Source organism: Chionomys nivalis, chromosome 2 (genome assembly GCF_950005125.1).
Source record: "Chionomys nivalis chromosome 2, mChiNiv1.1, whole genome shotgun sequence".
NCBI lineage: Eukaryota > Metazoa > Chordata > Mammalia > Rodentia > Cricetidae > Chionomys > Chionomys nivalis.
The window spans coordinates 123,667,121-123,680,468 of NC_080087.1; the positions used below are offsets into that span (position 1 = coordinate 123,667,121).

Below are 13,348 nucleotides of genomic sequence, written 5' to 3' on the forward strand. Positions count from 1 at the left end.
TCCTTGAACACTGATCAGGGGAGCAGGACACGTAAAAACTCCAGACTATTCCATTAACCTGTGCCCCAGGGTCCCAGCCTTTCAGAACAGGAAGTGATAAGAAAGACCATTAAGGCTAAATTTAATATGCACTACCTGTCCTCCCAGAGGAGGTACTCACCCACCCTTGGAAAATGAGTGCAAGGTCAAGGAAACCTGCAAACCCAAGATAGGCCAGCGCAGCAGAAACACCTGCTCACGCCCATTTGATGATGAGGGTGATGCTAGTCACAAACCAGGAGCACACACAGCTAAGTGGAAGTAAGCTCCAAGATCAGCTTATTCCTTTGTTTCCCCTCCTGGAAGGAAGGCTGTCAAACTGAACACAAACTCCTTTTGTTTTTGTCTCCATGAAGGAGGTAGGGTTTTTCTTTTTCCAGTTGCTGATGGAATTCTCAACCCCGTCTTAGTAAAAATAGGCAAGCTGATAAAGTTTTAATCGAATAAAGGCTGATAAATCTCATTTGCATCACTCTGCACTTGTACTTTCCACAGACAGCTTTGATGGATTCAAAGTTTCTGAGGGAAAGGCCAGGATGAGAAAAAGATTTGATGAGACTCCTTTAGAAGTAACCTCTTTTAGCTGGGCCTGGTGGTGCATGCCTTTAATTCCAGCACTTGGGAGGTAGAGGCAGGCAGATCTCTGAGTTCAAGGCCAGCCTGGTCTACAGAGTAAGTTACAGGACAGCCAGAGCTACACAGAGAAACCCTGTCTTGAAAAGCCAAACCAAATCAGACCAAAACAAGCCTCTTTGGTTTCTAAGGTCACTATTAACTTAGCACAGCCACCACTAGCTGGAGCACAGTGCTCTCACAGCGCAAAGGTGAGGCTGTCTTCATGGTGTCTTAGTTGCTGTTTCTGTCTAAAAATGTAACTTATTAAAAAATATGATCTCTTGAAAGTGGACTCTCAGGCCTACAATCCACAAGCTCTCAGAATACCTGGACAGGAAGACCTTGAATTTAAGATCTGCCTGGGCGACAGAGAGCCTATCTCAAAAGCCAGTTAGTCTAAAACTAACACACACAGGTGGATTTTTTTAAAAATAAATGAGTGATCAGAAGCTAGACTTTTAAGTCTTTGCCACGTGCTCTGCAGCACGTCATTCAAACAGAGCTGAGGAAGCACTGGAAAGGAGGAGATGAAGTCCTGAGTATTTGTGACGTGGCCATGGCTATAATGAGAACCCACAGAAATGGCAACACTTCCTCCACATGGGTGAGGCTCAGGGGGATGGCAAAACCTTCCTCTGGTCCGAGTGCAAATGCTCAACAGTGTATGCAAGTACAAGTGCTCACAAACACAGACCAGTGTGTGCAGGATACACAAGTGCTCACAAACACAGACCAGTGTGTGCAGCATACACAAGTGCTCACAAACACAGACCAGTGTGTACAGCATACACAAGTGCTCACAAACACAGACCAGTGTGTGCAGGATACACAAGTGCTCACAAACACAGACCAGTGTGTGCAGCATACACAAGTGCTCACAAACACAGACCAGTGTGTGCAGCATACACAAGTGCTCACAAACACAGACCAGTGTGTGCAGCATACACAAGTGCTCACAAACACAGACCAGTGTGTGCAGGATACACAAGTGCTCACAAACACAGACCAGTGTGTGCAGCATACACAAGTGCTCACAAACACAGACCAGTGTGTGCAGTATACACAAGTGCTCACAAACACAGACCAGTGTGTGCAGTATACACAAGTGCTCACAAATGCAGACCGGTGTGTGCAGGATACACAAGTGCTCACAAATGCAGACCGGTGTGTGCAGGATACACAAATACAAGTGCTCACAAACGCAGACTGGTGTGTGCAGCGTACACAAGTACAAGTGCTCACAAACGCAGACCGGTGTGTGCAGCATACACAAGTACAAGTGTTCCCAAACGCAGACCGGTGTGTGCAGCATACAAAAGTACAAGTGTTCCCAAACGCAGACCGGTGTGTGCAGCATACAAAAGTACAAGTGTTCCCAAACACAGACCGGTGTGTGCAGCATACACAAGTACAAGTGTTCCCAAACACAGACCGGTGTGTGCAGCATACACAAGTACAAGTGCTCACAAACGCAGACCGGTGTGTGCAGCATACACAAGTACAAGTGCTCACAAACGCAGACCGGTGTGTGCAGACAGCAGCTGCAGCTCCTCTCTGGGATGAGTGGGACCTGGGGCTGCTCCTCACACAGGCTCCCACCAATACTAACTAGCCCCTTCTCACGCTGTACACAATAAACACCATGAGGTTCTGGCTTGTCTTGTAACAGGTACTGCTTCTGGAGGAGTGAGCACGGCCCACCTGAGCCAGCTTTTCTGTATGTGTCTGTGTATCTGTCCTTTCTCCATTCCCTAGTCACCCCAGTTAGGTTTCCAGGACCAAGTCATGTAGCCAGGCATGGTGGCTCCATCCTCTCCGGGGCCAAGAAGCCTTTTTTTGGCACCTCTGATAGAGTTTGGGATGGAATACTCTGTTAAAGTCACAGAGGGTGTTTTCTGGTCTCTCAGATTTTTTATGAGAGCAGACGCTACAGAGGAATAGTGGGTTGAGGTGGGAAGACTCATGACTGTGTGACAGTTCTGTGGGGGCCCTGCTACATGGCTGGCATTGCTATCATACTTATGGAGACAACTTAATAGTCGTCATGAGGAGTTTTTCCGCTTTTTCTCAAGGCCTGATGAAAGAGACAGCAACGCAGCCTTTGATTTGTAGCCTTTAGGGCATGTGAGAAGCAGCAGGAGTTACTGCCAGCATTCCTCATTGGGGACACGGACACACACACACACACACACACGAATAGAACGACTGCAGGCCCATCCTTCCTTCCAGCTCCAGGGCTGAAGGACCAGCTCACCGCCTCACTTCATATAGTGGTGAGGAGTCGTGTGCTGGCATTACCTTGTAGAGATAATCAGTAGCTTCTGTCATCTCTGAGAAATTGGTCTCAGAAAGCCCGGCTTCCCCCAGCACTTTAATCTTCTCTTGAATCAGAGGCCTGTGAGGTAGAAATGAGATGCAGTGAGAACAACCTACCCAGAACCTGAAGGCTGACTAAATGAGGCCCCGTCATCCTCACGGGACTGTGACTGTAACACCATCCTCTCAGTCCTTCCTGAAATACTTGCCCTGTCTCAATCAGAAACAATCCTATCTGTGCTCATAAAACCAGGTTCAAAATCCTCTCTAGCACAAGAGGCCTAGGAAATAAATCCTGTCTCACTACAGTAATAATGCGAGTTTGCTCAATCCCTCACAGACAGATATACCTGCACTGCGGAGTTAGGTGTCTCATGCGCGGGGCTGAACACAGACACAGAGAACGGGCACTAGTGGGTACTGGAGGAACTTCACACCAGGATGAGTGAGGGACTGACAAAGAATCTGGCGAGCTTTTACTTAGATGACAGACACAATTCCAAGGGTTGAAATGTGACCCACGAGGCCTGGTGAAGCAGATATGTAATTTCAGCACCACAAGAATCTGAGGCTGAGCTGGGTGTAGTAGTGCACACCTTTAATCTTAACACTCGGGGAGGCAGAACCAGGCAATCTCTGTGAGTTCAAGGCCAGCCTGGTCTACAAAGTAAGTTCCAGGACAGTCAGAGCAACACAGAGAACCCTATCTTAGAAACCAAAGGGGGGAAAGAAAAGAGTCAGAAGCCGAAGTTTCCTGGGCCTCAGGGGGACTTTCAAGGCCAGCTTGGGCAACTCAGTGAGACCCTATCTCAAAATGAACAAGAAAAAAAGAGTTGGTGCTGCTGGCGCACGCCTTTAATCCCAGCACTTGGGAGGCAGAGGCAGGCGGATCTCTGTGAGTTCAAGACCAGCCTGGTCTACAAGAGCTAGTTCCAGGACAGGCTCCAAAACCACAGAGAAACCCTGTCTCGAAAAACCAAAAAAAAAAAAAAAAAAGAGTTGGGTGCTAAAGCTTAGAGGCAAAGTCCTTGCTTAGTCTATGTGAGGCCCTGTGCTCAATCCTCCATATCACAAAAAACAAACCACAGAAAAAGGTACTGCAGCCCTGCCATGAAGCACTCCATGGTTCAGAATGAGCCACTTTCTTCTTGAAAGAGGTGACCATCAAATCACATATGAAGAAAGAGGAAAGAACACTGTCCTCATCCTAACAAGCCAGAAGTCTCAGCCGGGAACAGATGTTTCTTACACTAAACTCCTCTGAAGTCTAGGTTCCTCTCCCTCTTGGAGCAGTGGGAAGAGTCCCCTCCCTTTATTCTTAGTGGTTTTTCCTCATACCCTGCAAGTCTCCAAAGAACACTAGTGATGAAGGCTAAACACATCACGGGAAGCGGGAAGCATCACTAATTGGTCTCAGCAAAAGTATGAATTCTGAGGAAGTAAAGAAACCACACCCTTGAGTCACTCAGCTCAGCCGCCCCAGCCGCCTGCCCAGGCATACCAAAGGTAGTCATCTGCGGTGCCTTTTGCCACCAGGTAGTGAATGCCCACAGAGCTCGTCTGTCCAATGCGGTGCACGCGGTCCTCGGCCTGGATCAGCACCTGTGTGCCCAGGGAAGAAACAGTTAAGGAAAGGCCTTCGGAAGCCCATCCCACCGCAATGAGAGGCATCAGCCATCCAGCCCCACTGAGTTTCCTCTAGAAAGCATTTCCCTACCTCATGAAAAACTGAGAGAAACTCAAACAAACCTCAGGACCTGGTATCTGCAGCAGAAATGCCAGAGCTCGTGAGTCAAACACACACAGAAGCTCTGCCTCTAGTCTGTGTGCTGAGGGGCAAAGGCAGAAGCATGGCACACACTACTTCTTATCTCTGGAAAATGAAGTTATCTTCCGGGGGCTGCAGATGCAGAGGTGGCTTGGCAGTTAAGAGCAATTGTTCTTGCAGAGGACCTGGTGGTTCACAACCATTTACAATACAACTCAGTTCCAGGGGGATGGGATGCCCTCTTCTGACCTCCTAGGACCCCTGGCATGCACGTGGTGCACTGACATACATGTAAGCAAAATAGTCATACACTAAAATTTCAGATACATTTTATAAGTTATTTTCTAAATATCTATCACATAATAATATTCCAAATAAATATCACACCCAGAAAAGGGATGTGATATTTATCACATGATGATTAGGGGTGGTTGTGTTCATATGCTGGTAAGTCCCATAATAACTAAAACCAGGACTCTGATTTATGAGAGGTCTCAACCTTGGAGTCTTCCCATCATTAAAACAGTGGCTGATATTGTAGCCAGTAAAAGCAACATGTCAGAAAATTAGAAGGAAAATAACTTTTTCTGAGACTTGGGAGAAATTTCTATGAGTCTTAGATCTGCCACCACGGCCCTCAGCTATCAGTCACGTCAAGGACACAATGACACAGCACAGACACCTGGTGTTGTCATTGCCCCTGGAGCCCCCATGGGCGGACAGCTCACAGGGACAGCTAACAAAGGTAGCCCAGGCGAGCTCCTCGGAAGGGTGAGCTGCACATTCCTGGATCTGCACGTGGGTGCTCTGTGCGGAGATGAGGGCTGGGACTTTTCTAGTCCTCTCCCAGGACGGCCCCTCAGTGAGACAGAGTCAGTGGTCCCACAGGTTGCGGGAAGCCCTGAGAACTGGCCTGCAGACTTCCAGTGCTCGAATAGGACTGAAGAGCAGCAGGTGCAAACATGGGAGTCAACAGACACAGACAGGACCCAATGCAGGGAACGCGTGCAGAAAATGCCATCTTTTGAAAATGTATCTATCTTTATGTATATGTTTTCCCTGCATGTATGTGCGCTATATGTGTACTATGTATATGAATGTTTTCCCTGCATGTATGTGCACTATATGTGTACTGTGTATATGAATGTTTTCCCTGCATGTATGTGCGCTATATGTGTACTGTGTATATGAATGTTTTCCCTGCATGTATGTGCACTATATGTGTACTATGTATATGAATGTTTTCCCTGCATGTATGTGCGCTATATGTGTACTATGTATATGAATGTTTTCCCTGCATGTATGTGCGCTATATGTGTACTATGTATATGAACGTTTTCCCTGCATGTATGTGTGCTATATGTGTACTATGTATATGAATGTTTTCCCTGCATGTATGTGCGCTATATGTGTACTATGTATATGAATGTTTTCCCTGCATGTATGTGCGCTATATGTGTACCTGGTACTCAAAGAGGCCAGAATAGACAGCCTGGGACTGGAGTTACAGACGGCTCTGAGCCACCATTTGGGTGCTGGGAATTGAACGAGACCAGGTCCTCTGGAAGAGTAGCTAGTGTTAACTACTGAATATCTCCCCAGCTCCAAGAACATGTCTTCTACCATCCATTTATGGCCCTTGTATTTCTCAGCCCCAAGCATGCATGTCCACGATTCCAGTCAAGTAAGATCCCTTACCCCTGGGTTCCAGAACAGCTCAGCAAACACAACCAGATCAGCTGAGGAGAAGGTGAGGCCCATATTGGCGGCAGTGATGGACAGCACGGCCACTGAGTGCCCTCTGGACAGCTGGAACTGCTGGCACAGATCCTCGCGGTCTGCTGAAGGGGTGGAGCCGTCAATTCGGATGTTCTGAACTTTCTGTAGACCATGGGGGAAACTGAGGTGAGCTGCAAAGGCATTCAGGGGCTGCAGAGCCAGCTCGTCTTGTGTCTAGGTAGGGCCCACAGACAGAACCACTCCGTTCCTCAACCCTCTGCCTCCCGGGTTGGCTCTCCTCTTATGAAACTGAAGGCTGGACTGACACAATTGTTTAATCACATACCATCAGAAGAAACAATAAACTGTAGAGATCTTTTGTTTGTGTTTTAACAAATAAAGCTTGCCTGAAGATCAGAGTGCAGAGCTAAGCCACTAGAGGCCAGGGAGTGGTGGCACACACCTTTAATCCCAGGACGTGGGAGACAAAGGCAGTGGGGTCTCTGTTAGTCCAAGGCCACCCTGGGCTACGGAGATTGAACCTGTCTAAAAGAGAAACAGAGCTCACACAGAGGTGATCCCAGCATTTGGGATCCCACGCCTTTAATCCCAGCACTAGGGAGGTGGGAACAGGATATGGCTGAGCAGAGAGAAGAACATAAGGCTGGAGGAGACGGGAGACAGTTGCAGTCTGAGGATGCAGGCAGTCTGAGAACATGTTCACTCCTTTGGTCTGAGGATTTGGTAGAGGTAAAAGGTCTCTCTAGTGGCTGGCTGCACTGCTTCTCTGATCTCTCAGCTTTCACCCCCTAATACCTGACTCTGGGTTTTTATCATTAAGACCAATTAGGCTGGGTGGTGGTGGTGCACACCTTGAATCCCAGCACATGGGAGGCAGAGTCACCCTGGTCAACAGAACAAACGAGTTTCAGGACAGCAATGACTGTTTCAGAGAAACCCTATCTCAAAGAAAACAAAACAAAAACTAAAACCCAAACAATTAGAATTCATGCTAACAACAGACAGACCTTCTGTACCAGTACTGAGTATCTCATGCAGTGGTCTTTTATAAAAATATAGAGTAGTATTACCATGAGGATGCCAATTTTTTTATTTGTTTGTTTTGTGAGACAGGGTTTCTTTGTGTAGCCTGGGCTGTCCTAGAACCAGCTCTGTAGACCAGGCTGGCCTCAAAGTCACAGAATTACACAGCAAGAAAACAACAACACAGCAACAAAAAAAGCATACATCCTCTGTTTCCCTAACTCAGTTACTAGTAGAACTGAATTTTCTTAAACGGCCATTGCTGTTACTTGTTTTGCATTGCTTTTGTAGTGACTGGCATTTTTATGGCCTACAGCTCTCTGCCAGTCTCCCTAGCATGTTTCCTTATATTCGTTTTCTTCCTAATCCTCTTTCATTTTGCATTTAGAAGTATCTTAGTTTTCCTGATTAGATGGTTCGGTGGGTAAAGTGCTGCCAAGTCTGACAGGCTGAGTTTGATCCCAGGGCCACACATGGAAGGAGAGACCCAACACCCACATGTTTAACACTATAAACAGTGTGGTAAAGATTCATTCAATTCCTCTCTTTGTCTTAATCACACTGATAGCTACCCAAAGATTATTTACTGAATAAACCAAATGATTCCTTGATGATATGTTTTCCGACTGTTGGACCACATGACTCAGTGTTAATGACCCCTATGAGATATACTGGAACACACTGCTCAGGGCCAAGTCTTCCGACGTGCTGTCCTTTCTCACAGCTGACTTCCATAATCATGCTATTTCCTGAGATATTCTTTAGGGTAATAGCTAAGGTTTCCTTTAAAAACTAAACTCAGTTGAGTTGTGCCTAGCTGTGCAGGTCTGTAACCCAGCTGTTTGGAAGGCCGAGACAGGTGGCTCACAAGGTCAAGACCTGTCTGGTCAACCATGTGAGACACTGTACAATGTTCTGAAAAGTGAAAAGGGGGACTAGGGCCGGGAATGTAGCTCAGGGGTGACACACTTTCAACAGCTGAGCTGGCTCTTCAACCCTGGTCAGGGTAGTTTTAAAAATAACTAAGTTTAGTATACTTATTTGAAATCTAAGTACTGTACTAAACTGTTATACATTCTAATAGTTTTAGAATTAATTGTCTTGGATTTCCTAAAAACCCAAGAGGCTCTTCCAGAGATTACAGATTTAGCTATTTCAGCCTGCTTTTAAACAGTTTTGTATGCAAGGATCAAACCTAAGAGGGTTAAAGATCCATTTCTACAACTTCCAAATAAAAACTCCAAGAGAAAAACATCTATAGCCTTATTTAGAGAAAATTTCTTAAATTAATCACAAAAAAAGCTTAAGCCATAGCCAGGCAGTGGAGGCACATGCCTTTGATCCCAGAACTTGGGAGTCAGTGGGAGGTGAAGCTCTGTGAGTTTGAGGCCAGCCTGGTCCACAGAGTAAGTTCCAGGACAGTCAGGAACACACAGAGAAACTCTGTCTAGGAAAACAAAAATAACAACGACCAAAAAAAAACCTATAAAAACACAGATAAACTCGATATGTAACTAACAGTACAAAAAGTTAAATATTTCATTCAAAATAAAGTGAATAAAGTGAAAAACAAGATAATTGATAAATGATTAATACCCAGAATTTACAAAGAATTTTCTCAGTCAACAAGCAAAAGACAATCCAACAGAAAAACAGGCTAAAATGAGTGCCAACAGAATCCTCCTAGACTGAGCCAAACTCACTCCTATACCCCTGGAAGGAGACATATTTTCCTGGTAGTCAGTGGAATGCAAATAGAATCAGGAACAAAACCAGAGTTCGTTCACTAGGATGGCAAAAGTAAAATCGTAAGCATCTATGTGTATGTATGAAGAATATACGAGAACACCAGGCAGCAAGGGTTCCTCAGCAGGATTATAAATCTGAGCAGCTATCTTGAACAGCAATCCACTTAAATTGAAGACGCCTATCCCATGACTGTGGAAGACCATGCTCAGCAACACACAGTGCATACAAACACACTGTACACATAGAGACACGTTTTCAAAGCCCAGTGTGCAGCAGCAGCAATCCGACACTACTCTGCAGCAGCAAAGGTGCCACGCTCCTAGCTACACGTCACACATCTGGAGAAATCTCAGAAGCAACGCTGAGCAACCTAGGAATGGCAGATACCTACACTGTGCTACTACTGATGCAAATTCTTTAAATATAGAGACCAGATTTCAGAGGGGAAGGACATGGTGGTGGTTTTTCCCTTTCCTTTTCTTTCTTTCTTTCTTTCTTTCTTTCTTTCTTTCTTTCTTTCTTTCTTTCTTTCTTTCTTTCTTTCTTTCTTTCTTTCTATCTTCCTTCCTTCCTTCCACAGGTGTTACTTTACCCTATATCCCTTAAACACTGAAGCGCAGGTGATGAAGGAAGATAAAGACAATTTATAGTCCTAAACTAAAGCAGGTGTAGTGTGTTTCGTTCTAACGACTGTCCTTGGGACTTCCTCAGATAGCTTCTGCTCACTCTACCAAGGTCCACCCAATGGTACTGGGAAGTTTGACACAGGACGTGCAAATGAAAGGCACCTGGATAGCAGTGAGGGGACTCTCACACAGACGCGTTGCCATTTCCTGGCAGGTTAGTTGTTTTATGAACGCAGAGACCGGAAGAGTCCCTGGAGACACTCGAAAAGCAAGACTCCTGCTTACGCAGGGAGTACGCCAGAACGCCAACTGTGGGAATTCTGTGGTTCCCAAGTGGCGCCTCCTCAAAAGGCCTTCACGTGGTTTCTAGAAACCACGGCCTCACTTCTCTGTGTAGTCCTGACCCTGTGCTCTGCAGAACAAACAGCAGAAGCCGAGACTCAACCCTGAACGTCAGAGGGGGCTTACCTTCCTCTCAAGTTCCTTTACAATTGCATCCAGGACCACCTTATGGTGTGCAAACACTAGAAACTTCTCTCGTCCACTCTCCAAAAGGTCCAGGATGTATTCACTATATTTGACAATGATAACAAAGTAGATTAAACATACAACTGCAGTTAGTTACCAAAAAGTGACTTCAGGAACCTAGCAGGTCCCTGCCCGCTCCTGCCCATTCTCTCCCCTTTCTGAGGGCCAACCTTTGTTTACACCACGTCACTCAGGATTTGTGTTGTGTAGATTACTAAGATAACATCAGCCTTCATGTTAGTTGCTACTATCAATTTAATCTGTTTTCAGTACAAACCAAAGTAGGTTAAAGGATTCTTGACACAAATCTGGTAAGCTGAACATTGAGAAATAAGTGATAAGACAGAAAAGACATTTAAGGGGTCTCTCCACTTCCCTTCTACTGAGGCCACAGATGGCCGACCCCGTAGTTATAGCAGTGCTAATGGAGGTCTTCCCATTCATTTACTTTTCTCTTTGAACCTCTGCATGTGTTTAAAATTATTTATTGAATGAGCATGAGTGTTTGCCTACATGTATGTATGTTCACCATGAGTGTGCAGAGCCTACAGAGGTCAGAAGAGGGAGTCAGATCCCCTAGAAATAGAGTTATAGACAACTGTGAGGACCCCATGGGTGCCAGGAACCGAATCTAGGTCCTCTTCAAGAACAGTCAATGCTCTTAACCACTGGGCCATCTCTCTAGCCCCAGGTATATTTTTTCTTAACTTCATATTTTTATCTAGAAGTCTTGGGTCTTAAAGGCAGAGGTGATCTATACAGGTAATTATTGCTTACTTTTGGGGACAGAAGAGCCCTCACCCTTCCTGTGGTCATTCCTAGATAGGGGCTTATCTAGGTAAGCAGCAAGGCCTTCTTTGGGAAGGACGGTGTCCTGTGATATAGGCAGGTCTGGAAAGGTAAATACACTGTCCTGTAAACACCTAAGAATTATTTTCAGACAAAATTACAACTGACCACAGTACCAAATTAGATTTCAATTTGTAAGTACTGTATTAATAGAACCTAATTATTCTGAGAGACATAAAATTTGCCGTGATAAAAGTGACAGTTTGTGGCCATAGCACTGACAAACCACAGGGCCACAGACTCGATTTGGTCAGCTCCTAAAACCTCTGACCCCAGCTTTTCTAAGGACCCCTTCCCCCCTCCACACTGACACAGCTGAGCTGCTCTGCTCCTTTGATTACCAGAATGGGCATACTGGCTACTGCAGTACTGTCTGTCTGTCTGATGGAAAGATGCCCGTAAAAGAGAAAACAGACAGCAGCAAAAGGGGGGAAGGGAAGCAGCTGGCAGAGGAAATGGTTTTTTATTTACAATCTAATTCTCCTCATTAGAAGCGTGTGACATGTGAGTCCAGAGGCTCACATGAGATTTGCTCAGTACCTACACTTTTAAAAACTGGGCCAACAGTCACTCTCCAGAGTCAACTGAGGCTCTGAGTGTGAGATACACGGAAGTGGAAACTGTTCAGAAACAAAGCGCTGCACATCTTGGACAGGGTTGTGACAAGGCAACATGGCCAGACTTAATCTTGGGTTGCATTTCCATGTAGTGGGCTTGGTCATTCTGTCCAGGGCTCTGGGCTTGAGCTCTGGCACTGCAAGAACCAAAGAAAACCACTATCAACCAATCAACAAATGAGGATTTGTATTCACATTCTAGGGGAAATGGATGGTTGTGGGCCTAATAGCTGAAGAAAGGTTCCTCACAGACCCTGGGTTTGTAGGGCGTGAGGCAATGACCTGGCCCCCTTGTCTTCCGTCACTCAGCAGCACATAAGAAATGGTCAGCAGGGGCAATTCAGGGACAGGTGGGTTGGCCAGGGGAGCTGGGGGGAAGAGCATAAGGGCCAGGCAGGTTCCTCTCTCTCCTCACGGACAGATCTCAGTCTCACAGCCAGTGCGGCACCACCTGGTGCACGTGAATTGCTTTCACTGTAATGAATCACTTGGGCCATTATCCCTCCAACACCACGTGACGTTTAGCAATGAAAAACATCAGGCAAAGTGGACACTGTTAGGGTTGCCTCAAGTTCAACTGCAGCGATGTGCACACGTGTGCCTGTGTGTGGCGGCAGTCAGGAAAGGTCGCTCGCTGAACCCAGAGATCACTGACTGGGCTAGGTTGGCTGGCCAGCAAGCGGCCAGCATCTGTCCGTCTCTGCCACCCCACAGTTGGGATCACAGCTGGGTGACATGGCCCCTGGCTTTCTCAGGTCCACATGCTTGTGTGGCAAGCGCTGTACTCACGGGGCATTTTCCTATCCCACCCTACAATCACTGCTTTTAAAATGAGAGATAACAAAAGCTGAACACTGGCGGCTGCTTACATGACACAGGGGATTTTAGCTTCTGCTGTCCTGTTGAAGAAGACGATGAGGGCTTCTTTCTGCTGCTGCTTCTGTGGAAAGAGAAGATGAGCGTTTAAAGACCTACTCTCAGTGCTCTGGAATTAGGGACCCAGCTGGAAATACTCTTGTGTTTTCCTCATTTTAGCAACTATATCCTAGAACATTTCAAAACCATTACTCAAGGGTTTGTATGATTTCAATTCTCCTTTTAAAATACATCTATTAGGCTAGGGAGATGGCTCAGTGGTTAAGAACACTTACTTCTCTTCCATATGACCCAGGTTCAATTCCCAGCACTCACATGGTGGCTCCTAGCAATCTGTAACCCCAGTCACAGGGAACCCGACACCCTCTTCTAGCCTCCACAGGCTCATATGTAGTACAAAAATAATGTAGACAAATCACCCATCCATACAGAATGAAATAATAAGGGGTGGTGGTGGCAAGGCTGGTGCACTGGCCCAGTGGTTCAGAGTACTTGTTGCTCATGCAGAGTACCCCAGCTTGGTTCCCAGCACCCACATGATGGCTCACAACCATCTGTAACTTCAGTTACAGTGTATGCAATGTTCCCTTCTGACTCCTTTG

At 46.2% G+C, this 13,348-nt stretch overlaps 1 protein-coding gene across 2 annotated transcripts in view; it reads right to left on the reverse strand.

Annotated features, from left to right (window-relative positions):
* Smarcal1 (SWI/SNF related, matrix associated, actin dependent regulator of chromatin, subfamily a like 1) overlaps window positions 1–13,348 on the reverse strand; it is a 48,863-nt gene that overhangs the window by 3,544 nt on the left and 31,971 nt on the right. For both annotated transcript variants that reach the window (XM_057763148.1, XM_057763147.1), the window contains 5 exons: window positions 12,740–12,810; window positions 10,345–10,447; window positions 6,437–6,619; window positions 4,472–4,572; window positions 2,953–3,049 (listed from right to left, as the gene is read on the reverse strand). In XM_057763148.1, the coding sequence (XP_057619131.1) occupies window positions 2,953–3,049; window positions 4,472–4,572; window positions 6,437–6,619; window positions 10,345–10,447; window positions 12,740–12,810 (555 nt within the window). The remainder of the gene's footprint in view (window positions 1–2,952; window positions 3,050–4,471; window positions 4,573–6,436; window positions 6,620–10,344; window positions 10,448–12,739; window positions 12,811–13,348) is intronic.